The sequence below is a fragment of the Arvicola amphibius genome, chromosome 2, assembly GCF_903992535.2.
Source record: "Arvicola amphibius chromosome 2, mArvAmp1.2, whole genome shotgun sequence".
Taxonomy (NCBI): domain Eukaryota; kingdom Metazoa; phylum Chordata; class Mammalia; order Rodentia; family Cricetidae; genus Arvicola; species Arvicola amphibius.
In genome coordinates this window covers 3,969,172-3,995,305 of record NC_052048.2, presented here as the reverse complement: position 1 = coordinate 3,995,305, position 26,134 = coordinate 3,969,172, and the positions used below count along the sequence as shown (strand labels likewise).

At 46.5% G+C, this 26,134-nt stretch overlaps 1 protein-coding gene across 1 annotated transcript in view; it reads right to left on the bottom strand.

The window, feature by feature from the left end:
- The window catches only part of Itpr2 (inositol 1,4,5-trisphosphate receptor type 2), a 391,594-nt gene that overhangs the window by 190,844 nt on the left and 174,616 nt on the right, over window positions 1-26,134 (bottom strand). The window contains 5 exon segments of the mRNA XM_038317812.2: window positions 7,841-7,961; window positions 8,279-8,407; window positions 21,331-21,456; window positions 23,305-23,556; window positions 25,577-25,777. Coding sequence (XP_038173740.1) covers window positions 7,841-7,961; window positions 8,279-8,407; window positions 21,331-21,456; window positions 23,305-23,556; window positions 25,577-25,777 — 829 coding nt within the window.

Sequence of the window (26,134 nt, the reverse complement as noted above, 5' to 3'; positions counted from 1 at the left end):
GGTGTAAAGCTAGCCGTGCGGGAACAGGGCAGGATGAAAAGCAGGCCTGTTCGTCTCATCACTACAGCCACTCTTACAGACTGCCTGTCTCAGGAGACCTGACCTAACCAGAGGTGGTGGTGACTGGGCTCAGAAACAGGTCAGGTTCCAAGACAGATGGGAGATTCCCAGCAACCAACTGCAACACACCGTGGTGTTCCCTGCTTTCCCACTGTACAGAAAGGACCACTGAAACAGCTGATTCACTCTGGGCCCTGCCTCTGCCGTCCTCAGTCCTTTTCTGTCTGTGAAGCCCCAACCTTCGCTCAAATCATAGGAACAGTGGTTCTGTTTATGAGGAGATGCCTGATCCTAGAACCGCACGCAGGTTAATGTGACCTTCAGCTCAAACTTGCTGTCACATTGCCTTCTGATACTAGCCAAGGTAAAGTCACTGTAGTCCATAGATGGTCCTAAGTCAACACACACCTATTGTGGGGGCTAACATCTCACTGTTAACAGGACTTAGAAACACTAGAAGATACTTTGGAGGTGTCTGTGGGGTGCTTCCAGAGATGCTTAACCAGGGTGGCACCAGCCTGTCAGCTGGAGACCCCAGCTGAATAAAAAGGAGAAAAGCAGAGCCACCAGCGCTCATCTCTCTGCTTCCTGGCTGTGGTGTAAGGTGGCCACAGCTAGAGACACCCTGGTCACCATGCCTGCCCCACCACAAGGGACCGGGCAAGGACACGCCCCACCCTTTCCACCTCACGCTACTTCTGTGGAGAGTTCTGTCACGGTGATGAGAAAGTACATTCATCATCCTGCTTATCAGAAGCAGGTTTGCAGGCCCTGAGGGCAAGGACAACGGAGCCACTATTTCCAGAGTCTGCACTCTGAGTGAGGAAAACAGCAGAGTCACAAGAGATTTCAAACAGCAACAAGGAGCAGGAATGGAAAGAAATCTTACATGAAGATGTTTATGTATGATTGAGCTATATGGCTGAAAAGGAACTATGAAGATATGAAACATGGTATGAGGTGATATGATAACATGGCATGATGTGATATGGTATACAATGATGGTATGAAGGGCTAGGATATGATAATATAAAGTGACATAATATATGGATATATAGGACATGAAGATATGCTATGATTGTAAGTCATGATGTGGTACAGTAATATGATGATGGTGTGATAGTATAAATGATGTGGTAATATAAAATTATATAATATGCATATATATGATAATATATGATAAGATGATGATATACCATGATACATACAATATGATGACATGAAGGTGATGTTGCATGAGTTCTACTTGGTCTTAATAATAAAAATCAGGAGGCAGATATTAGGGGGAGAAAGCTGAAAGGTTAGAGAAGCAGAGCAGCCAAGCAGTAGTTCCTGTCCTAAAGTCCTCAGACTGAATCCTGAGCTCCTGTCTCCTCCCACCCTACACTTCTCTCTCCATCCACCCACATCACTTCCGTCTCCACCTCCCTGGTGCTGGGATTAAAGTGTGAGCCACCACTGCTTGGCTCTGCTTCTCTTTTAGACAGATTAAATCTCGTGCAGCCAAGGGTGGCCTTGAACTCACAAAGATCCGTCTGCCTCTGTCTCCCGAGTGCTAGGATTAAGGTGTGTGCCACCACTGCCTGGCCTCTATGGCCAACTAGTGAGGCTAGTTCCATACTCCGATCTTCAGGCAAGCTTTGTTTATTAAAGCACAAACTAAATATCACCACATGTGATGATATCATTGAATATGATCTAATGACATGATCCTATGACGTGACTGCTGGTGGCCATGTCAGAGATGCAGCAGATGGCATTGACCTTAGGATCTCAGGGCCCCAGGAGGCCAATCCCTGATGGGTGAATCTTGGATAGGCAAGGCACAGAGATCACAGACCTCAGAATGTCTTTTGCTTCTGCTGTGCAAAGCTTTACATGTTTGTTGCTGTCATCCCTGTCTGGCATCTGGCATAGTGTGGATGGGTGTGGGGAGATTCCCACTGCCTATAATGCAGTGATTATCTCATGGAAACATTCTGTTCTACTGGGCATTTTACCTGTGGATTATTAAGAAGATGATTTCCTCCTAAGCTGTACTATTTAACTGAACCTAAGCAATAATTTTACTATATAATAATGGTGATTATGCAATAATGGTGTTAGTTTAAACAAGAATTTGATGATGGAGGGTTTTTAAAAACTATAATAAGGGATTTTTATAGAGGTTAGTTTAGTGAGAAAATTAATATAGTAAAGGTAGGATAAAATGTTGTCCCTGCAGAGGCTGCAGAAGATAAAGAATAAAACAAGGAAGTGTCACACAGCTAGAACACAAGCTTCTATTGAGGATCTAGATAGAAAAACAACTGAGTCCCAGTAGCCTAACTAGCTTAATTCCTTTCCTAATGTTGGGAGATGTGTTCACGGGGTTAGGAGTGCATCACAGCTGAAACAAAGCTTTGAAAATAACTTAAGGTTAGACTAAGATGTTTTGGTCAAATAGTTCGGAGGTGAAAAACCCAAGAAGACGATCTGAAGTTTCAGAAAGGCACAGAGTTGAAGGAGGAACCCGTTTAGGTCAGAGGACAAGAATAAAGTAGTCCAGTCATTGTTAGCTGACATATATTCCGTGCTAGGATTGGTTGATGAGAAATCTGTAACAAGTTGCCCCGGTATGAATGTCCGTGGGTTCCTGGGATAACTTGTTTTTCACCTGCAATGGTAAACTGTTTAACTGTGGAAGGGATATAGAAAACATGCTGCTTTTTACTTGTATTCATGGTAAGCATCCACTTGAAAACTAGACTGTAACCACACTGTGATTTTTTTATATTTCTTGAAAGATCTTGATGGAGTATATAAGCTGTAATGGAAAAAATAAAGAAGAGAAGGAAAACACCAAAAATGAGAGAATAAGGAGGAAAACATTGGGGGAGTTAGAAGGAAAACATCAGAGAGACAGAAGGGACATTTCTGGAGAAAAGAGAACACAAGCATGCAGGAGAAGACTAAAGAAGGAAACCATCAAGAGAACATGTGAGTGTCTTCCCCCTTACCCCCTAGATGAAAAGGTCATGGTACGCAGACTTCATGGATTCCCTGTGAGCCCTTTTCTGTTAGAAGCTGGCCTCCCAGGCAGGAAAACATGATGGTATGTAATATGATGTGACATGATACTATATGACATGAAATTTGATTAGTGATGATGATATAAATGATATGTTGTTATATGATATGATGGGGTGATATATAAGATGATATAATATGTGATCTATGATATAATGTAATATGATTATAACATGAAATGGTATGGTGCATAATGCCATTGTATGATATAATTAAATGATATATAATAACATAATATTAAATGATAATATTTGACATATGACAATATGACAATGTCATGGTATATAGTATATGACACCAGCTTTCTATGAATGTCTTTTTTAGGATTTATTTTATTTTTAACTAGTTTGTGTGTGTCTATCTGAGTTTCTACATGTTAGTGCAGTGCTCATGGGGGCCAGAAGAGGATCTCTGATCCCCTGAAGCTGGAGCTGTAAGATGTTGAGAGAGACCAGATGTGGGTCCAGGGAGCGGTACACAGGTCCTCTGCGAAACACACTCTAAGCTGCTTTTAAAGCCCTCTTTATGCTTGTGATGATATAAGCTATGATCAGATAAAAACCACAAGGGCAGTATGCACAGCGAGGAGGAAGACAGCCCCTGTGGAGATGAAGGAAAGAAATGGCTTTCACGAAGAAATTTTTTTTTTTTTTTTTTTTTTTGGTTTTTCGAGACAGGGTTTCTCTGTGGCTTTGGAGCCTGTCCTGGAACTAACGAAGAAATTTTAACAAAAATACTTTTGTTGTTTGAGATAGGGCTTCATGTCACTCATAATATACAGCGTAGGGTCGCCTTAAACTCCCGATCCTCCTGCCTCTACCTCCCAAATGATGGGACTACAGGTGTGTGCCACCACAGGCACTGATTGCAGAGCAGAAAAGGAAGATGAGCGCCGGCCTCGTGGAGGTAAAAGAGACACCAAGCCAAAGCATTGCTCTCCATTATTTCCCCGGCCGCAGATTTGGGTAGAATCGTCACCACACGTGTTCTTTTAACACACAGAAAGAAATCAAGTTTTTTTGTTTGTTTGTTTGTTTGTTTGTTTTCTGAAAAACCATTCAGCTTTGGCTAGTGCAGAAAAGGATTAGGCTGGTGTATTTGTGATGGGGAAGCTCAGCCAATCACCTTGTCTGTGGAGTGTGTCCCCCCAGGGGGGCCACAAATATTCCATAAAACATCCGTGTGCGTTTATTTCTCCTCTTTGTTTTTCCTGCGCTCCTTGCTGGAACCCAGGTTTTGTAAGTTCTCATTCTTTCCTTTATTAAAGAATATTTTATATTAAAGCGAGTCTGGTTAATTCTATTGACCGCTCGCCAACATATTTGGGTGACGACTTTAGGCCAACAACTCTGCTATCGCACCATGAAAGAACTGATCTGACTGCACATTGAATCCTCTGGGCTCAGATTTAGATGGTAAGCACACATGGAATTCCCCAGCTCTCATTCATTCATTCATCCTTCATTAGTTCCTTTGTTTGTAACAGGACTCTCTATGTCTCCTTGAATTTGTAATCATCCTGCATCACCCTCCTAGGCAGCTAGGATTACAGGTGTACCGTGCTTCCATGCCTGATTTTGTCTGCCATTTCTAAGTGCTATGTACTGGGAAGGCCAAGTGGTCTCAGTTTCCGTTGCTGTTTGCTGAAGGCTAAAGAAGAAAGGAGAGAGAGGAAGGGAGAGAAGGAAGCAAACCCGAGAAATATCATCTGGAGGGAAGACCGTATGCTGTGTGAAACGTAAGACTATTTGCTTCTCCTTTCCATGACAGCTTTTACTGATGGATAAAATTCCTAATTTGGTCCAAACACCCATTCCACAATTTTATTATAAGTTGGAAAGCAGTGTCCCTTGCAAAGCCCCTCAGCTCCGAGCACCTCAGGAGGAGGAGCCTCAGCCCCGTGAAGTATGGCGTGGAAAGCAGCCATGGCCTAGAGCACTGGGGCTCAGAAAGGGGCTGCAAGCCTGGACAAGAGGGCTGATGCAGAGGACAGTCAGAGCTTGAGAGTGAGGAGTGACCCAGGAGAGCGCCGGGGGCTCAGGTCAAAGCAAAACCATAAACATGGTGTGGAAAACACACCACTTGGAATACCAGTGACAACGTCAAATGCTTCAGCATTAACTTGAGAACTATGAGAGGACTAGAGGGCCCTAGCACCTGCACGCAGACTGAGGAAGACAATCCCACCCCAGCATCAGGCTGACCAGGACACCAGGCAGGAAGGGAGGAGGGGAGGAGCGTCCATGCTGTGCGCTCCAGGCAGGACCAGGCAGAACCGCAGAGGGATGACCAGGTCCCCAGGTCCCAGCGGCATGAGCGCCAGAGAAGCAAGCACAGTAGAGATTTTATTTAAAACTATTTATTTCACATATTTATAACTAGAATTCTTATCTAAAATTAATTTCCTAGGTAAACTATATTACTATAAACTGCAGTCATCAATTGATATTCTTAGATTACATCTGATTTTTTATTTCCTCAAAACTGGTGCCACCATTAAGTTTTGTTAATATAAAATCTCTTAGGCCAGATTGCAGATTAGGTAAAGACTGAAAACATTTTAATGATCACAATTAGCCATATCACCGACTGCCTATCACAGGTTTATTAAGCATATTCTAAACACGAGGTCACGATAACGGTTTCCTGAACTGTGAGATATAAATAACCAAAGAACCAATCAAGGTTAGGAGTAAAAGAGCACAGCCTTGGTCCTGGTAAATCTCAGTAAACATTAACAGTGGCCGAGACCGTGACCACGACCCTGAAACTATGGAGCCACCAGGAATGGCCATATGCCTCTCTGTTTTCCTTTTTACTTTATTATTTTCTGTTCATCAGAGCCTGTACTTCTTCTCTGTCCTCCACTCCCTCCATAAGTAATCTACACAAAGACTGGGAAGGTGACTCAGTGGGTAAGTACTTCTGGTGTAAGCTTAATTTGAGTCTCCCACATAAAGCCAGATGCACTTGAACACATCTGTAACCCCAGCACTGCTACAGTGAGGTGGATCCCAGTACTCCTGCAGTGAGGTGGATCCCAGTACTCCTGCAGTGAATGGATCCCAGCACTGCTACAGTGAGGTGGATCCCAGTACTCCTGCAGTGAGTGGATCCCAGCACTGCTACAGTGAGGTGGATCCCAGCACTGCTACAGTGAGGTGGATCCCAGCACTGCTACCTGCAGTGAGGTGGATCCCAGTACTCCTGCAGTGAGATGGATCCCAGTACTCCTGCAGTGAGTGGATCCCAGCACTGCTACTTGCAGTGAGGTGGATCTCAGCACTGCTACCTGCAGTGAGGTGGATCCCAGCACTGCTACCTGCAGTGAGGTGGATCCCAGCACTGCTACCTGCAGTGAGGGGAATCCCAGCACTCCTACCTACAGCGAGGGGGATCCCAGCACTGCTACCTGCAGTGAGGTGGATCCCAGCACTGCTACAGTGAGGGGGATCCCAGCACTCCTACCTACAGTGAGGTGGGAGGCAAAGAAAGGAGAAGTCATGGGCTGGCATGTAGGGAAACAACAAAGAGACCTTGTCTCAAATAAGGTTGAAGGCAAGGAATAACTGTGAGGGTGTCCACTGACCTTGACATGTGAGCCATACATGCATGTGCCTGCATTCACACACACACACATAATATCCATAAACACACCTATTATGCACAAAATTATGTAATAATTATTACAAAACTACATACAGACTTGACTTTACACAGAGGGAAGCATCTATGAGAATTCTTACCCTCACTTTCCCTTAGTTTAAATCCTTGGCCTGTAGTGATATTTTGTTTGTGTTTTAACAGATAAAGATTGCCTGAAAATCAAAATACAGAGCTAAGCCACTAGAGGGCAGGCAGTGGTGGCTCACTCCTTTAATTCCAGGACTTGGGAGACAGAGGCAGAGGAATCTCTGTGAGTTCAAGGCCACCCTGGACTACAAGATTGAATCTGTCTAAAAGAGAAACAGAGTTCACACAAAGGAGATCTCAGCACTTGGGATTTCACGTCTTTAATGCCAGCACTAGGGAGGTGGAGACAGGGGCCATATGGCTGGACAGGGAGACAGAAGCTCAGTGCAGTCTGAGGATGGTCCCTGTGGTCCGAGGATGCAGTCTGAGGACAGGATCACCCTTTTAGTCTGAGCACTGATAGAGGTAAAAGGTCTCTCTAGTGTCTGGCCTCACTGCTACAGCTTTCAGCCCCTGATATCCGACTCTGGATTTTATTTATTAAGACCAATTAGAATTTATGTTACACTTGTCTTCATCCCATTTATAACGTTGACACCCTCAGTCTATAATAGGCCTTTGAATGATACAGATTACACACAAATTGGAATGTTAAAAACAAACAAACAAAAAAGCCTATTGCCATACAAATTATTAACATCAGGTTCTCATTAATAAATAAGATAAGTCCACAATTAAAAGTAAGATAATTAGTTAAACCATTCTTACAAAATCTCACTAAGCCATATTTTATATATAATACCCCTTTGAAATTTGGAAATATGAATATACCTTTCTTCCAAAACTCTGCTATGTTGAGAATCAGTTGCTGAACATTGGCCTTCCACTTAAACAAAAGAACAACCTGGCTTTATTTGCTTGTGAGGTTCTAGACCGGGAAGCTGCCTGTGTAGCTCGAAGCACAAACCCGGTAATTCCAGGAAATGTGTAACTGAGGCAAACCAGACCCCTGACTTACCCACTTCAGCGAGTGCCCTGATGCAGGACTCCACCGAGGCCTTCTGGGCCGGGTTGGGCCAGGTGCAGTTGTAAATTCTGAAGGCAGATTGCAGCAGCTGGATAAAGACGGGCTGGTGGGTCTGAAAACAGAAGCAAAGTGGTCGCTCTACGTTATTATGCCACAGTCCCTAAGCCACTGACATGCCTGAGGAGCTACACCTTATCACACACAGTGTTGTGTGCTCCAAAGACACTCACAAACACCTGACCACACAAAATGTCTTGTGTGTCAATAGCATGAGAGGAAACATGCCAGACACTACAGAAGAATGGTCACTTGTGTTTCTACCATAATTGTGTGTGCATGCGCATGTGTGTATGTGTGTGTGTGTGTGTGTGTGTGTGTGTGTGTGTGTGCATGTGCCAGATTAGTTTTCCCGGCACTGGGTTCAGTTACCTGCAGGCTGGTACTGTTGTCTGAGAATGGCGAGTTGAAGAAGCCGCTCACGATGTTCATGACTGACTCGGTCACACATCTCTCCAGGAAGGTGTCTGCGTGTTTCCTGTCGGTGGTGGTGTTACAGACCTGGAGAGAAAGCCAAGTCTCTGCATTACGAGTCCGTAGTGGATTCTTCTCAATGTTGCCCTCCGAGAGTTCTCCACAGCCATTTCTGTGCTTGGTGACGCTGTTACAGATGGGATGGCTTCTGACCAAGTCTGCTAAAACACCGGTCCGCGGCAGCTTCCCCTTACGCCTCTCCGTTATTTCAACCTCCGCTGTCCCTTCAGTCCCCAGGCCCTGTGTTAACTTGTTTTCTTTGTTTTTCCAGGCCAACCTCCCCCTTGGTCCCCAAACTTGATTTCCACAAAAACCACTCCCACTCCCTGAGAGGAAGCCATCATGAGTACAAAGGGATGGGAAGAATTTGTGGTGACTTGTGTCGACAGGCATTTTCCCTTAAAGTACCTGGCCCACGTGAAGAGGCGCGGGTACCATCTGAGGGTGTTGAGATTGGCATGTGCGATGCCCTCTGCGGGCCCATGGGTCCCCAGCCAGTGGTGCTCTTTCGAATGATGTAGAGGTGTACCCAACATTTTCACATTGGCAGGACAGTCTTATACAAAGTTCACCCTACGCATCTGTTATCAACTGACAAAAGACCTCATGCCTTAAGTAAGCTTATGAATTTTGTGTTCACAGCTATCTTCTGTGGATCGTAGCCCAGTGGCCACGGGTCGGATATGCCTGGGAAGTACAGCCTTGCTGGAGGAAGCGACACACTCACTGTGATCTGGGCATTGAGGAAAAAAGCCCCACCCACCTCACTTCCTGCCTGTTCTCTGCTTCCTGTTTGATCAAGGAGAGGAGCCCCAGTTGCATAGGTCTGCCAATCTTCGGTCACCTGCTGCTATCTCTTCCCCTCCTTTGCACCCTCAAACTTTGAGCTGAAGTAAGCCCCCACACTCAAGCGTCTTCTCTGGCATCTCATCGCAGAAACAGAAAAGCGAGGAAAATGGAAGCATAGATCTAAAGCCTTCCCACACTCTCTTATCCAAGGGCCTCGGCAGGACAGGTTGGGGGCGAGACCAGCCCTGGAGCTGGGGACCTAAGCAGCCTGCTGCCCCTGCCCTTTTGCCAAGCTGCATTTCCTAGTCGGGCCGACGAATTGCGAAAGCTAAGAGTTGTGACTGAAAACACACAGGAAGTATGGACGCAGAGAGAGCGGGAGTGGAGGGTGTGAGAGAAGACTAGAAACCGAGGCAGGCAAAGCAAACAAATAGGAACAAAGGGTGAGAGGCCAGGGATGGCGGCCGTCTGCTCCAGATGTCCTTGGGCAACAGAATTTCTCTGCGATGTCTGACTGTTCAATAAGGGACTTCATCAAAAGAACAAGTGGATGTGGTTTAATTGGATACCACTCTAAAACTTTTTACACAAGTCCATAAAAGAGGAAACTTCCCTTCTCAAACCATGTGTCCCGGAGCTTCTGGCTGGGAGGACGGGGCTGTTACTACCAGAATTAAAAGTGTGAAGGGGAGGCAAGCAGGGTTCATGTCCTAAACCCCTTTCCATCTGTGTAGTTCATTTTCTCTTCCCCCCAAAACAACACACACTTATATAACGTTCTCAGAACAGAAAGGACTTCAGTATAACTCACAGTGTCAGGCTATTGGGGAAACCGTATGATTTAAAGGGAACTAATTTGTCTAATTATGAAATTCTGCCATTGTCTTAGCAACAGCTCCCATATGAACAAGATCTTCAAGGCAGTCCTACCAGAGGCTATACCATGACTGCCGAGAAAAGTACCAAATTCTATATATATTTTTTCACCATATAAATATATATATAAAACAATGAAAAAATTTAATTCACAAATGTGGTACAAAATAGATTAATAACATAAATTTAAAAATTATATCACAATAAGAGTAAATATAAGTGAATTTTTTCTTCTCTCTCTCTCTCTCTCCTCTCTCTCTCTCTCTCTCTCTCTCTCTCTCTCTCTCTCTCTCTCTCCTCTCTCTCTCACTTCATTATCTCTCACTTAGAAGAAGCACCGTGCAGATTCTCTTTGGCATCACCGCCACCCTGTACTTCAGGCCTATGATGAAGTAAATTGAGGTCTGCCTGGACACAGCCACCAGTACTTAGACAGGTGATCTAAGGACAAGAGGCCTATGATGTCACCAAGGGGGGCCATGTACTACGGAGAGGTTATACAAAGAGATGACACACGTCCTGGACCAGAGGGTGTGGAACAGCATCACACTCCTCAGAATTTAAAAAGCACGAATCCTTCATTTCTGGAATTTTCCATCTCTTATTTTTGCACCTCTGACATGGGACCACAGAGAGTGAAGTTGTATGTGAGAGAGAATTACTGCGAACGTCTCTGAGATGAAGAAGTCTGATACATGACTCTTGACTTTCATTTTGTTTAGCTTTAGATTGGGCTGCATTTGTGGGCCACGCTGAGGATTAAAATCTAACATGGTCCCAGGACTAATATCAAACTGACTTTCCCAGGACAGGCATCAGTTAAGATTTTACTTCTTTTGGCCTCTTCCAAACACTGGGCTATGTTTGGACTAGTCTGGTAGGCTAAAGCTGCCCTTTGAGCAGGTGGCTGACCAGTACTCACGTATCAGCCCCAGGACCTATGTCCAGGCCTGGCCCATGCCGTGGGGGAGGGGTCTCTCACAGACTTACTGTACCTTGTGCTGCATTGTTTGGAGCTGACACCGTGAAGCACCAGCCAGAGATTTCCTTTTGAGCTGGTAAATTGATGAACGTTACCTAGATAATAATTTACTCTGAAGCCTAGGCAATGTGTTGACCAAGCCATGGGGACCCATTCCTCTCCGAGATATTGAACAGCAACCTTCTCACTTTATGTCCTACTGGTCCTACTTGTTAAAACCTTGAAAAAAGAATTATCAGGAAGAAAAAAAAAGGAAAAAAAACTAATAAATAGTGTTCAAGTTCTTTATCCAGTTGTAAAATTTACTTTTATTGCCTCTTCGATAAAAGCAAAGGTTGGACAGAGCGCAAAATAACGTCGCGTCAAATCTTTTTTATGTTGGAGATGCATCTTTAAGTTTTCATCTGTCTGACTGTATTGATGACCTCAGGCTGCTCCCCGTGAAATGCGCCCACGTCCCGCCCTTGCCTGGGCTCTCACTAGAAAAGCCTGCACCATTCCCATCATGTCAATGCACCACCCTGCTTGAGTCTACTTCTGAAATTAGTCTGAGGCCCACATTTTTAAAATGACCAATCGTTTCTTAGCTATCCTCTTCCTGCGGGTTTTCATGTCCTGTTCCTTGATTCAGTCACGTATGCTGGTTATTATGAAGAATTACACAACAGCACTGATTTCACTTTCTCCTCTGTGGCTTGGTTTTCAAAGTGAGACGCGTCAGATGAGGGTGTGAAGACAGGCCCACACTGCATGCTCAGCTGATCCTCTGAAATCAATCTGTAATGCAATGGCCAGATTATCTGTGGACACGCGGGACAGCCCTTGTTAACAGCAGCGAGCTCTTGCCTTCATGCGTGGTTGGGTTCAGCTAACTGGGGATGCCATCCAGGGGTTCAGCTAACTAAGGGTACTGGCCAGTTACAGAAAGAAGAGGCCACTTTACTCTGCCTGCATCCCATCTCCTTGAACAGGGTCCAGAGCTCTCTGGATTCACATCCTTCCCAGCTGTGCTTCAAGGATTCCCAGTCTGACTCCCTGGCCTCTGGGCGGTAACACCTTTTTTTTACTTATTCTTGCCTCCTGGGCGCTCACCTAGCCTCTTGGCTGCTCACCTAGCCCTTCTCACACCCTTTGACCCACCCACACCTCTAGAATGTGCCTTGTAAATTTCCTACTGGAATTACCTGCTACACCTGCAAGTTATAATAATTTCTGTCAATTTAATGATTCCTAAAATTACTTTATTTCATATTCCTTGCACTGTTCCTTGGCTTACTTCCACCTCTGTGATAAAGACCATGACCAAAAGCAACTTGAGGAGGAGAGGAATTATATCACCTTGTAGGTCACAGGCCACTGTGAAAGACAGTCAGAGTGGAAGTCAAGGCAGGAACCTGGTGGCAGAAACTGAAGCAGAGACCATGGAGGGGTGCTGCTTACTGGCTTTCTCTCCATGGCTTGCTCAGTCTTCTTTTTTCTAGAACTCAGGGGAAATGAGGTTTATAGGAACCCACTGTGGTTTGAATGAGAGACATCCCCCACCGGCTCACAGATCTGAATACCTGGTCCCCTACTGGCAATGCTGTTTGTTGTGGGGCCTGTAGAAGTTAGACATTCTGGAGAGAAAGAAGTCATGGAGGATAAGACTTGGGGCTTTCTATATAGTGGTCTCTTTTCTGTTCACTCTGTTTCCTGCGTGTGGGTGCAATGTGACCAGTGGCCTCCTGCTCCTTCCACTGTGTCTCTTCCCAGCCACCGCCATGTCTTCCCAGCCACCGATCCAGCTGAACCAGTATGGCACAATAAGCATTACGTTGCCTTTCTCAGAATATTTCACACAAACAGCATGGAGAGAAATGTAGACAAGATCATTTTTTAAAATGTTCTGGGCTTTGCGTAGGAACAGTGCTATCTTGAGGGACGTCAGGAAATGATAGCGAACCATCCATCACCAGCACAAGATGTACATGTGTGGACATGTTTACAAGACTCCCTTAAGACAGGAGGGCTGCTGGGACACCTGAGAGCACCAACATCCATACAGTTGCTCACCCAGCTTTTACCACATCCAGACAGCCAGGCACTATGAGGCCAGGGTACTCCCGCTCCACATTCCCCTGGCTGTTGCTCAAGATGGTGGCGGGCCCTGACCATGACCATGTGGTGCCGATTTTGTGAGCATGAAGAATATGAAAGTTACAGAGATGTGGAGCCTTCCACCCACATTTCAAAGAAAAGCCTGGGAAGGCAGGCAGTGCTGTGGGCCAGAATGAGAGTCTCTGCCGGCAGCCCCTGGAATGCCAACACATGGAGCTATAAGCATGAAACCTAAGCTTCTCTAGAGATCCAAGAACATTAGTGATACCAGGAACATGTGTTGAGCAGGTCACAGGCAGTAACCCAAGAGAGAAGGGCTAAACCAGCAAGGCTATATGGGTGGAGCCGCTTCACCCTGGGAATCCGCAACATGCTACCACACACCCCAAACCAGATCCACAGCTACAGATTTCAATGCTTTCCCTGCTGTATCTCAGCTCTGCTTTGCCCCGCCCCTTCCTTGCTGCTTGCCTATTCCAGTGTTATGGAATGGAAGCATACACTCTATTCCACTGTACCTTGGAAGTAGGCAACATTGATTCTACACAGGTGTAGGGCTCAGCGGTTTCCCTGGGCTGCAGAGGAAACTTGGATTTTAGATTTTGAACACCACTGGAACTATGAGAGCTGTAGTACTCGGAGATGGAGTAAGTGTGTCTTGAGCTGTGAGGGGCATGGAAGGAGGATTTAGGTCTGAGCGTGAACTATCCATGCAAAGGTTCACTTGCAGTTGGTGATGGGGTAGGCCCAGCAGGAGGAAGTCAGTCACTCGAGGCTGTTTCTTGTTCTTTCTGGTTTTTTCTTTTCCTGCTTCCATGATATATCTGTTATATGTCTTGTGCCTTCTCTGTCATAAGGTGGACTGCTGCCTCCTCCATAAGTCCTCCCAACTATAATGGATGAACCTCCAGAGATGTGAGCTAAAATAAATCCTCCTTGAAGTTATGCCACATACTGCAATGGAGACACAAACAAAAAATACAGAATCTGACAGACAAGAAAGGTAAGACACGCAGACCCTGGGTCAAGCCTCTCGGAAGGCAGGGATGAAAGTATCTGGAGAAGCAGAACAGGGACTTCTGTGGAGAGGACGGAGAGCCAGCTGCGAAGAGAAGACAGTAAGTCCTCGGAGAATCTTAGGGAGAGAGAGACCTGATCCGACTCGCGCTCTCTCTCTCTCTCTCTCTCTCTCTCTCTCTCCCTTCCCCTTCCCTCCCCCTCCCCCTCTCCCTCTCTCTCTCTCACACACACACACCCCTCCTCCTCTTCCTCCAGATGTCGACAATTTTGACGTAAGAGTTCAGAACTCACCAAATTTATGGTATTTTAGAACCTGCAGCATTTGGTGAGGGATCAGACTTAGGGGTTACAAAGAAGCATCTGCATTTGATGCCCAGGTGTCTGCCTGGATGCAAAGTGCAGGTGCAGGTGCCATTTGCTGATGCCACAGCTTGAGACGGCGGGTTTGCGGCAGAGCGTGAATAAGGAGTTTGAATCAGACCGCTGAATGGAAATGCAAACACCCAGATTCAAGAGTGATGTCAGAGAAGGTCCAAGGCTTCATTCAACCTGAGATCAAAATCTGAGAGTTGCTGACCCCAGGAAGCAAGTGTGCCTGTGGACAGTGAAGGGATCAGGCCTGGGGTCTGAGTCTGCCATACCTCAGTGTCTGAAAGTGGAAAGACACAGGGGGACCAGTCAAGTGACAGAAGAACCAATAAGATGGGAAAGAGAGAGAGGGACAGACAGACAGACTGATGACCCTGGGAACACACATGAAGGGTTTAAGGAGCTCAGACAGGAAAGACTTGCCTCACAAGCATAAAACCTAAGTTCAAGCCCCAGAATACACTAATAAAGAGAGAAAAAGCAGCTTGGTATGGTGGCACACACGTGAAACTCCAGAGCTGAGGAGGCAGAAACAGGCAGGCGCCTCCTGAATCCACTGACTGGCTGGTGAGCCTAGCAGGATCTGTGACAGACTCAGTGAGAAACCCTGCCCCCCAAACTAAGATGGATAAGACCTCTGACCTCTAATCTCTGCACACCCATCACACACACACACACACACACACACCTGCTCACACATGCACCCTGCACACGTGAACTGATACACATGCGGGGAAGGGGCTGAGAACTGATGGACTAGAATGGATACTGATGAAGATATGAAGCACAAAGCATATGGTGAAGTATGAGGAACAACCACCCAGTCGTCAGGACGAGGAACAACCACCCAATTGTCAGGACAAGGAACAACCACCCAATCATCAGGATGAGAAACAACCCTCCAGTCATCAGGATGACGAACAACCACCCAATCCTCAGGACAAGGAACAACCACCCAATCCTCAGGACAAGGAACAACCATCTAACCATCAGGATGAGGAACAACCATCCAATCGTCAGGACAAGAAACAACCATCCAGTTGTCAGGACAAGGAACAACCATCTAAACATCAGGATGAGGAACAACCACCCAGTCATTAGGATGAAGAACAACCATCCAATTGTCAGGACAAGAAACAACCATCCAGTCATCAGGACGCAGAACAACCACCCAATCCTCAGGACAAGGAACAACCATCTAATGATCAGGATGAAGAACAACCATCCAATCGACAGGACAAGGAACAACCGCCCAATCCTCAGGACAAGGAACAACCGCCCAATCCTCAGGACAAGGAACAACCGCCCAATCCTCAGGACAAGGAACAACCGCCCAATTGTCAGGAGAAGTCAACAGTTCTCTGGTGCAGGCACCATCACTGTCACTCAGCATGAAAATTAGGTCAGCAAAACTACAGCTGAGCCAAAGGTGACAAGAGAGGACACAGAAGACACAGCTTCAGGCCCCTGCCATGCTAGCTTCTGGGGCCACATAAAAAGAACACTCTTGAGGGCTGGAGAGATGGCTCAGCGGTTAAGAGCATTGCCTGTTCTTCTAAAGGTCCTAAGTTCAATTCCCAGTAACCACATGGTGGCTCACAACCATCTGCAATGTGGTCTGGTGCCCTCTTCTGGCCTGCAGACATACACACAGACAGAATATTGCATACATAAAAAATAAATTTTTTTAAAAAAGAACACTCTCAAGTGACTTTTATTTATGATCCATTCAACTTTTAAAAAAAATCAGCAAAATCATAGGACATCTGCATAATCTATCTAACGAAGACCACACGGAAGCACATTTAGAGTAGACACACATTCTACTATCTCCAAACTTCTACTTGGCAGGAAAAGGAGTGAATGGCCCAAGCGATCTGTCTGACAACACGGTGTCTTGATCTGTCTTGTTAAGCAGTGACTGATAGGACATCCTAAATTATTTCTTGGTATAACTTTGTTCTGATGGAATGTTACTCAGAGTACAGCTGGCCACTGGAAGGTCTCGAAAGGGATGGCAGTATTGGGAACATCTTCAAAAACAATACACCTGCAGTCTGAGACCAACACTGATCATTGTCCGCCCCTTCTAGGCACCCCTGATAGTGACCCGAGTCCCCTGATGTAGCAACAGGCAGTTATCAAGACGAAGAGATGCATTTCTGCCCCACAAGCACCAATTTCAGCTGCATTAGGACATAGATCAACGTGGGCTGTCGTTAATGGTCTGAAAGACAGAAACAACTTTTCCTGGGTCTAATAGCCTGGCCGCTGTCCCAGTGTGCTGTATTACAGCTCACGGGCCCCATCTCTGCCAGGACATCAGAAAGGTGACAACGTGTAACGATATAACACGACTTATTAAAAGCTATCCTTCAGGAAAGGTTTTCTATGTGTCTTTTTAAAATTATTTTTAAATTTATTAAACAGCTTGCCAGAGCCTTGTCTCTACTTCCACCACATGTGTTCTGGGGATCAATCTCCAGTTATCAGGCTTAGCAGCAAGCTCCTTAACCCACAGAGCCCTCTCGCTGGCCCACTCGTGTGGTCTTTGTCCCTCGTGCAGGATAAAGCTCATGAAGAGGAAAATGGAAGACACAAATAACAGTGGCTCCAGAGGGCTCTCTGAGAACCCCAGGACCTGGCAGTGATGACCACAGAAAAGAAAGGGAAGGAAGCAGACATTATGTGGTTGCCGACGTTGAGACTTCATTTGTCTTTTCAAACAAACTGTTCCCCAAATTCTACGGAAATACAATTGTGTAGGCTCAGACAGGCTAGAGGGAATCCAAAGACATGGAAACAGCACACCAGACATGATTCAAAAGAGAATCAGTAAGAGTCATGGGGAAAACAGTGGGAGACGTGCAGGCTACATTTGAGAAGCTGTTGGAGATGGGAGGGTGGGGGGAGCGTAGAAGCCTTCCTTCCCATTCTGTAACAAACAGGAGAATCTACTAGCAAATTATGATCTGGACTCCAGGAGCAAAATTATGAGGCCACCTGGATGTTTTCCTAAGTTTCATGATAGAGAGGATGGGTATACACTCCTGACATACACTACATTTTTGCTTAACTGAACTGCCCCATGCTGATGCTCAAGTAAAATCAAGGCAGAAGCCATAAAAAAGAAAACTCAGAGTCAGTATAAAAAGTATTTAAGTTGTGCAGAAATGAAAACCAAAGCATGCCAAACATGGTAATGACATCTTTTAGAACTATCCAGGTAGAAGCTAAAAACTAAGACTGGACACCAAGCTGTGTGCTCTGGTGACTCTCCTCTTCACCCCTGCCATGTTGGACACCAAGCCACATGCTCTGATGACTCTCCCTTCGCCCCTGCCATGTTGGACACCAAGCCGCGTGCTGTGATGACTCTCCCTTCACCCCTGCCATGTCGGACACCAAGCCACATGCTCTGGTGACTCTCCTCTTCACCCCTGCCATGTTGGACACCATGCTGTGTGCTCTGATGATTCCCCCTTTTGACCCCTGCCATGTCTGGTATTACAGGACAGCTCATCACAAGCTCCCCCTCTCTCCTCTCTCCTCTCCAAGGTTAATCAGTCACTCCAGAGATTTACAAGTTTGCTGTGAGCACCCGAGTCTGATGCCTTTCCTCTGTAGCAGTCTATGCCAAGTGATATCTGCATAAGCCTTCACATGTACCAGAATTCACACATACCTGGCTTCATATGCACCTGGTGAGGTGGTTTCAATGAAAATGATCTCCACTGGGCCATAGGGAGTGTCACTATTAAGAGGTGTGGCCTTGTGGGAGTGGGTGTGGCCTTGTTGGAGGACATGTGGGGAGCACTCATGTCAGGCCCAGTGTCATTCTTTTCCTGCTGCCTCCTGATCTGGATGTAGAACTTTTGGCTCCTTCTCCAGCACCACATCTACCTGAGTGCCTCCATCCTTCCCGCCATGATGATAATGCACTAAACCTCTGAACTATAAGCCAGATTGCTGTGGCACGGTGTCTCTTCACAGCAATAGAAATTCTAACTAAGACACCTGGCTTCATGCACACTCAGATTCCAGTTAATTCATGCCCAATCTCATGTGTAGCTGGCTTCATTCACAGTCTAGTACCCTGCAGGCTTCACGCATGCCTGGCTTCACGCATGCCTTGATACATGCATAGCTGGCTTCATGCATTTTTCAGCTTCCCGCTTAATTCGTGTCCAGCTTCATGCACACCAGGCTTCATACATATCTAGTGTCTTTCAGGTCTGGTTATATGTGTGCCTGGCTTCACGCATACGTGGCCTCATGCAAGCCCGGGTTAATGTTTGTCTGGCTCTTGACCGTGTGGACAGTCTGTTTCTACCTCACCCTCAATACCACTGAGGTCTTGGGGAAGCTCCTGAAGCTGCCCTGCCCAACAGGCTCTCATAGCTTTGTGATGATCCTAGTCATGATATAATGTCACCAGGCCCTTTGCAAAGTTCAGTATGTTCCAAGAGCTCATGGTGCATTACCTCACCAGTTCTTCCCGGGGAAATGTATTTATTACACGGTGACTCAGGGGCAGAACCTTTACAATACCCTTCCCAATATATGTAAGGTGCTTAGAGAAAGGCAAAGTTTGTTTCTGAACCCAGTCTGACTAATTCCTGTGGCCTCCTGCTCTTAGCTACCACACTCTGCTGCAGTGGCTCTCAGGGTGCCCCCAAACCAACCCTGGTGCCGCTTAAGACTTGTTTCAAGTGTCTTGTCTCCCAAGTGCTGGGTCCCAGACTCTGAGGAGCAGGCTCAGTTTTCAGGGGCTCCTTCACCTTTCTACAGAAGGAGGAAGGGACCCTCTGCCCTGGGCTTCCTCTTCCAGAAAGTGCTAGGTGGTTCCATGTCCACCCTGGAGAAGGACTTTGGAGGACAAAGAAGAATCTGAGAGAAACCTGCAGTCAACTTGGGACAGACAGGCGGGAATTCCAGGAAGTCTCCCAGAGTCTTTCTGTAATGGATAACACTTCAGAATCACCCACTTAAACAAACTCAAAACAAAAGGCTCACAGCTTCTGAATTCATAAGGGGAAAGAGTGTGTGGGTCCAGGGGTAGCCGGGTCAGCTTTCTTTGGTTTTAAGAAATGAAGATGAGCTCCTTTTTAGTGTGATAGCCTGTACTGCGAAGAATACACCCTCCATCTTTCTCAGCTTATCCTCGTCAGTGCCGCCAGGCAGCTCTGCGGATGCTCATTCATCTGGGAGCTCTTTAGCATCTCCCTGCACGTGCAGCCCTGAAATTATCCTCTGCTTCAGGGACTCAGGAGCTGCCTGCAGCTGGTCAGAGCCGCGCTTTCCCGGGTCAGTGGTGACAAACATAAACGGTACACGCTAAATGTGGGAGAACTGGGTGATTTCTCTCGCTGCAGTTCAGCTGAGAAAGGGCACAGTGATTTCTAGGTGGACACACGAAAGTGACTGAACGCAGAAAGGCTCTACCTTCACAGGTACCTGAACCTAGTGAAGCTCTCGCTCGCTGTGCCGCACCGAAAGTAAAATAAGCACATTCTGCCTGGAAACCCCACTGGGTAGGAAGACTGCCTGGCCTGGAAGTGTGCATGATCCTTCATCTGTTCTCAGGTGTTCTTGGGTTTACAGCCGGAGCTCTGGTGTGTGTAGTTCATCGTTCCTCCTCCAGAAAGATCTATGGAGACCATGAACCACCGGATACAACAAGCAATCATTCTTGTTCAGTAGTCCCCATCCTCAAACACATCCAGGTGAGGCCTGACTAAGCTACCAGCACTTGGGGAAGCAGGAAGGCCCGAGGGAATGGACAGGTCACCTTAACTCGTGTGAGGTCTAAGCAGCTATGGATACACTGCCTTTCCTAGGGAAATCCTTGTTCAGCTTCCACATCTTGTTGCTTTTAAACTAAAATGAGAGAACTGGGCATATTGGCTCACACCCGTAATCCCAACACTTGGGGAGGTTGAGGCAGGATGATGGGTATGCATTTATGGCTAGCCTGGGTTTCCTCAGGCCAACCTGTGCTATGGAATAAAACCTTGTTTGAAAAAAAAGATGTAAAATAAAAGTCCCCTGGATGTTAATAATGATTTGTTATGTGAAAAAGAAGGCACAAAAGGGTAAATGGCACCTTTCCTGGCTTGCTCATTTTCCCAGGGCAGATGCCAGACAGTATCTGTAAGATGCCCTCAGTGCCACATGCCAGACAGTATCTGTAAGATGCCCTCAGCGTCACACACCAGACGGTATCTGTAAGATGCCCTCAGCGCCACACACCAGACGGTATCTGTAAGATGCCATCACTGACACATGCCACCTCCCAGTTTAAAAAGAAAAAGGAAATGGACTCAAAGTAAAAGCCCTCAGCTTTTATGATTTGGGGAACATATATGAAGGTTCAGATGACCAGATTACCAGAGACGGTAATGGGTCGTGAGCTCACAGTCCCCCCCAGGCCACTCAAGGCCTCCTCCACCTGTGGCTTCAACTGCATTCATGGCAAGAGTTCAAGCTGAAAACGGCCTCAGCCAAAGGTTTCCTCTAACCCATGTAGCCAGGCTCCTAGAATTCCATTTAGTAGCAGACAAATGTGGTCATTTATACAGGTGGAAGCTAAACACGTCACCTGTCACTGCATGTGACATACTAGGGCTCTGGTTTACGCTACCTTGCTACATGTCACCCACGATCTCCTGGAACTCAGACACAGCATCATGGATAAAACAGACTAAATCAAAATGCAGTTGGATGAATTGCAAATGTTCATCTATTTACTGCTTAACCAAAATCAATACCGATCAATACCAATGCTCTTACCCCACACGAAGAGCGTTTAACTTACCCTTGCCATATCCACCAAAAAATTCTCGAATAACTTCCAAATGTGGTTACTTGTGTAGATTTCTTTCATCTCCACCTCCGTATCGACGTAGCAGTGATTGACGAAGTTCACATACGCAATCTTGACCTGTACAGGTTTCAAACGCAAAGGCAAGTTGGATGTTTTCACCGACGGCCTTCTGTTGTACAGCATGGAATGTCATCCGTGTGGGATCCCGCAGTAGATTACAGTTTGTTTGGTCCACATGCGGGTTCCCTGCTTTCTTCCCTTTCACAGCGTCTGCCCTGGCCCAGCAACGCCCGGAGTCTAGCATTCCCATTACCCTATGCCCAGAGCTTGCTGTGAAAATCAGAGCTTTACTCAAAGCAAGCCGAGCATCCTTAAGACACTCGGAAGAACTCAGAAGTCTCCAAGAAAAGGCTGTGTACAGAAGCAAATCCTGTCAATCATCCCATGGGATTCCTGGACTCTGAGTCAAAACCACAAGGCTCAAGGGCAAGCTTTCCTGCCTGCAGGGCTTCCAGCTGTGTCACTGAAGTCTAAAGAAAGAAATCCTCACTAGCACGTGCCGTGTTGAGACTGGTCACGGGCTAAAAAGAGCTGAGACACACAGACAACCATCTTCTCTACAGCAGCCGTGGACATTCTGTGTCCCCCATGCGTGAAACCCCTCGGCCTTTCCCATGCCTCCTCTTACTGACTGCAACCCTCTAATAACCCTACAGATGCGGTGATTATTTTACTGTAAAGCTGTGGGCATTGAATGCTAGAAGTGTAGAGCGGCTGCTGGAGTCAGCCACGCAATTAGGAACCAGTGGATCAGGACCCTGACTCACTGTTGAGTTTGCTGGACAACTGGAACCACACCTGGCCATTACCCTCCTGGAGCTGATCCTCTGGGGGAAGGCATGAGAGCTAATGAGAGTCAATCGGCCAGCTTTCCATCAGAGGTGGGTGGGCCATATCCGCACAGCCCGAGATCTCGCCTCTGAAGCAGTAAGGCATGGAGGTGGGAGACTCCAGTGAACACGGGAAGGGTGGGGCCCTGAGAAGCAATTAAACATGGGTCTGGCGTGGTCACGACCAGGACCTCAGATAAGGAGACCAAGCCCATGGTCCTCTCCTCCACCCCACCCCTCTCTGTCATTCCATTTCAGCCCACCCCCAGGCATGAAGGACCCTTGGACTGAGACGTTAATGATGTCACATCAATATTCCTTCAGGTCCGTGACTGTGTTGCCGTGGCGCGGGGCTACTTGAATAGGGACTGAAAACTCCCCTGACTCCTTTGGGTTTTATGTCCTTTAGAGTATAGACGTATTTATGAACTGTTGTCATACACACCATAATAGCAGAAAAGAAAGAAATCGTTACACTGTGTGTTTCTGGAAGCCTCACTAGTAGAAAGATTTCCTCAACCAATAATCGTCCTCTGTGAGGTATTTTGATTCAAACATCAAAGCTGAAGCAGAAGCGAGGCTGAGAGATGGTGTGGGCACGGTCTCAGGAAGACACTCTCTCTGTGCAGCAAGGTGAACGCGTGGAGTCTCCTGTGGGCTCCTGCAGCACCGGCCCAGGCTCTCTAATCAATGACTGATGAAGGCATGGAGTCTACTGTGGGTTCCTGCAGCACCGGCCCAGGCTCTCTAATCAATGACTGATCCACCAATGAGCCACCAGGTTCCTGCTCAAAAGCTACAATCGTGACTCTTTCCCTGCAAGCCCACTACCATGCACAGACTTTAATAGATGTTTACAGTTCTTAGTCATGGGAACTGCCTTCCTTCTGTGCAAATAAAAACTAGAAATCTTTGTGCTCTTTTCTACTTTGCAGATTACATAACTAAGTACAGTTAATGCCTCTCCTAAATATGTAATATCATCATAAATATTACCACGGGAGATGCAGGTGACCCCCAAGTGAACTTTAAAAACAAGAGTGTTCTACAGACAGTAGGCGTGTGTCAGGCTGACCTCGGGGATACAGTCGTCATGGGTCACCACCCTCACGATGTCATCCAGGGGCAGGAGAGAATTGCACTTGATCTCAGTGTAGACATTCTTCCCTTCCGTGCATGCTGCCAGCAGCTCCACGAGGGTGATGTGGTAGGCCAGGGGGCCACTCTCATCCCCGCGGGCTCTCTCGGAGCACATCATGTTGAGGAGGACGGGGAACGACGCTCTGTCGTTGTAGAATATCAGCACGTCTTCACCCCCGTTAATCAGCTGAAATGCAGAAAAGAGAAGCTAGACTGCAGATTTCTCATAGCTTGACTTACCCGAAGACACGCGGATCTCTGTTTACAAACAGAAACCAACACAAATACCGCAAACGGAGAGCAAGGCCGGGGAAGGAAAAGGTCAAGATCAGGTGCCAAGTGACTGGCTACCGATGCTTCTGAAACCAGGCAGGAGAGATGACAGAAGGGACAGACCTAGAATCCCAGCACCAGAGAAGCCAAACATCTGAGTTCCTGAGTTTGTTTTTTACTAAAGTAATACAGTGAGGTACTGGAGAGACGACTGAGCAGTTAAAAGCACTCCCTGCTTCTGCAGAGGACCAGAGGATCCAACGCCCTCTTCTGGCCTCCTCAGGCAGTGCACTTACATGCATACACCCACAGATAAGGCACACTTACATACACATTAAAAATAAAGTGAATCATAAGGAAATATTCACATCAGTAATTAAGTGAGCAACCTTGTACACTGCTTCAAATACTTACAACTTTATAAAAAATCTGGCAAATTCCTCATTTAATGGGAAGGCATCAGAAAATAGAACAGAGAGTTGAGATGGCAAAGAAATGAGAAGGGGCGGTGCTTAGGACTTAACTGTTCCTCACATGCTGGTGTATGCTTCGGGAGCCTCGAGGTGTAGCATATTTTATTTACCACGCTGTTATCTATTATCTACTACTGATAACAATTTTCTAACCCTGATATGAGATGTTTGGTCAGGTTACAAATGATACATAAATTTCAATTTAGTTATTATATCTAAATCAATAAGTCAAATGATTGATGGGCTCACTTTGATAGTCCTGCTGCAAAGGAATGTATGTGTCCAAATATGGTTATGGATAATATCATGAATATTTCCTGACACATAGAAGAATCCTTTGATGCATGCCACAGGAAGGGCCCATGCATCTGCATCACCTTCTGCTCATGGCTTATCCACAACCCATAAGTAAAAGTCCAAGGCCTAAGATTTCTGGGCAGCACAGGATATCAACATGGAGACATCTCTTCCTTTCTATCTGGAAGGCATAAGGCAATCGGAATTTCCCCAGATCCATGTGATTCCCCAGGGAATGAGTTGCCTTGCAGCCGTGGGTGATGCTGCTTTGACGTGCAGTCCGCCAGCACACATCTAGTCGCCGGCTCTCCATTGATGCGCAGTCCGCCGGCCTGCATCTGTTAGCCGGCTCTAAAGGAGCACCTAGTGTCCCCAGTGAGCAGCCAGCCCACATCAACCTCTTCCAAAGTAGGTCATTCATTTTCCTTTTTATCTTATTAAAATACCCAATTCCTACTGCTCTAATGAAGCCCTGCCAATCATTTTTTATTAACTCGTGTTGTTTTTCAAAGCTATTACAAACAGTGGCAGAAAACACCCATCCTGCAGTTCAGAAAGAGCAGGAACCATCAGAGCTCAATGGCTCTTTTATGTTACTAAAAGTTTTTAAATAGAAAAATGTGTTAATTCCAAATAATATTGGGATCTCCTAAGATTCCACCCATTGTAGGAGCTGGAGGGGTGGCTGAATGGTTAAAAGTCCTTGTTGCTCTTGCAGAGAACCCAGGTTCAATTCCCAGCACATACATTAATCAGGTCATAAGTATGTGTTACTCCAGATCCTGGAGATCTAACTCCCTCCACTGGCCTCCAGAGGCACCTACATGCACAGATGCACATGTGCATGCACAAACACACTCTCTCACACACACACACAGTCACACAAACACATTCACACTCTCACTCTCTCATCTCTCTCATACACACACACACACACACACACACACATCTTTTAAGTTAAAAAATTACCCATTATTTAACAGACCCAAATTCATTACAGATCAAACAGAAACTCTGAAGAAAATCCTGACGTCAGGCTGTCCTGTGTTACTTCACTGCACCAGTGTAGACCCTACCAACGCTTCAGCAATCGCTTCAGAGGTCTTCCCCTGCTCTAGGCCAGCTTATGTGAATCTGGTGAGACACAGGCGGAAAACAACCCACCTCGGTCATGACCATATCCTGGCATTTCTTCACGTATTTGCCGTCCGCTTTCACGATGGTCTGCAGGAACCTCAGGTACTCCACGTGGCGGCCGTGTGTCTCGATGCAGTGCACGAAGTGCTGGACGACCCTGTCGCTGATCTCGTTGCACAGATGGTAATTGTTCATGAAGATGTGCCGCATGGTTTCCGCCTCGAGGAGCTGAGCAGAGGAGTGCACTCTCGTGACTGTGATGAGATCACCCTTCTAGCCTGTGACCGCCATGGGCCCTCGTGACTTATGGGAAGCCACCATGGACTACCAGGGCTCTCTTCCTTCACTGACCCCTGAAGGAAATCTGCCTCACAATGGGGCTCAGCTGGAGAGAGGAAGTTGGCAAGTGCACAACCAACAACTGCGTTCTTGGGGATAATTTACCATTATTCCAACGTGGCTCTTCCTTAAGATCTGCTAATACTTTTTTTTATCATTTTGTAAGCACATGGTATAAGCATGTGTGCTGTGTGCACAGGTATGTATGGTGAGGGGTACATGTGTTACACATGTACAAGCAGAGAC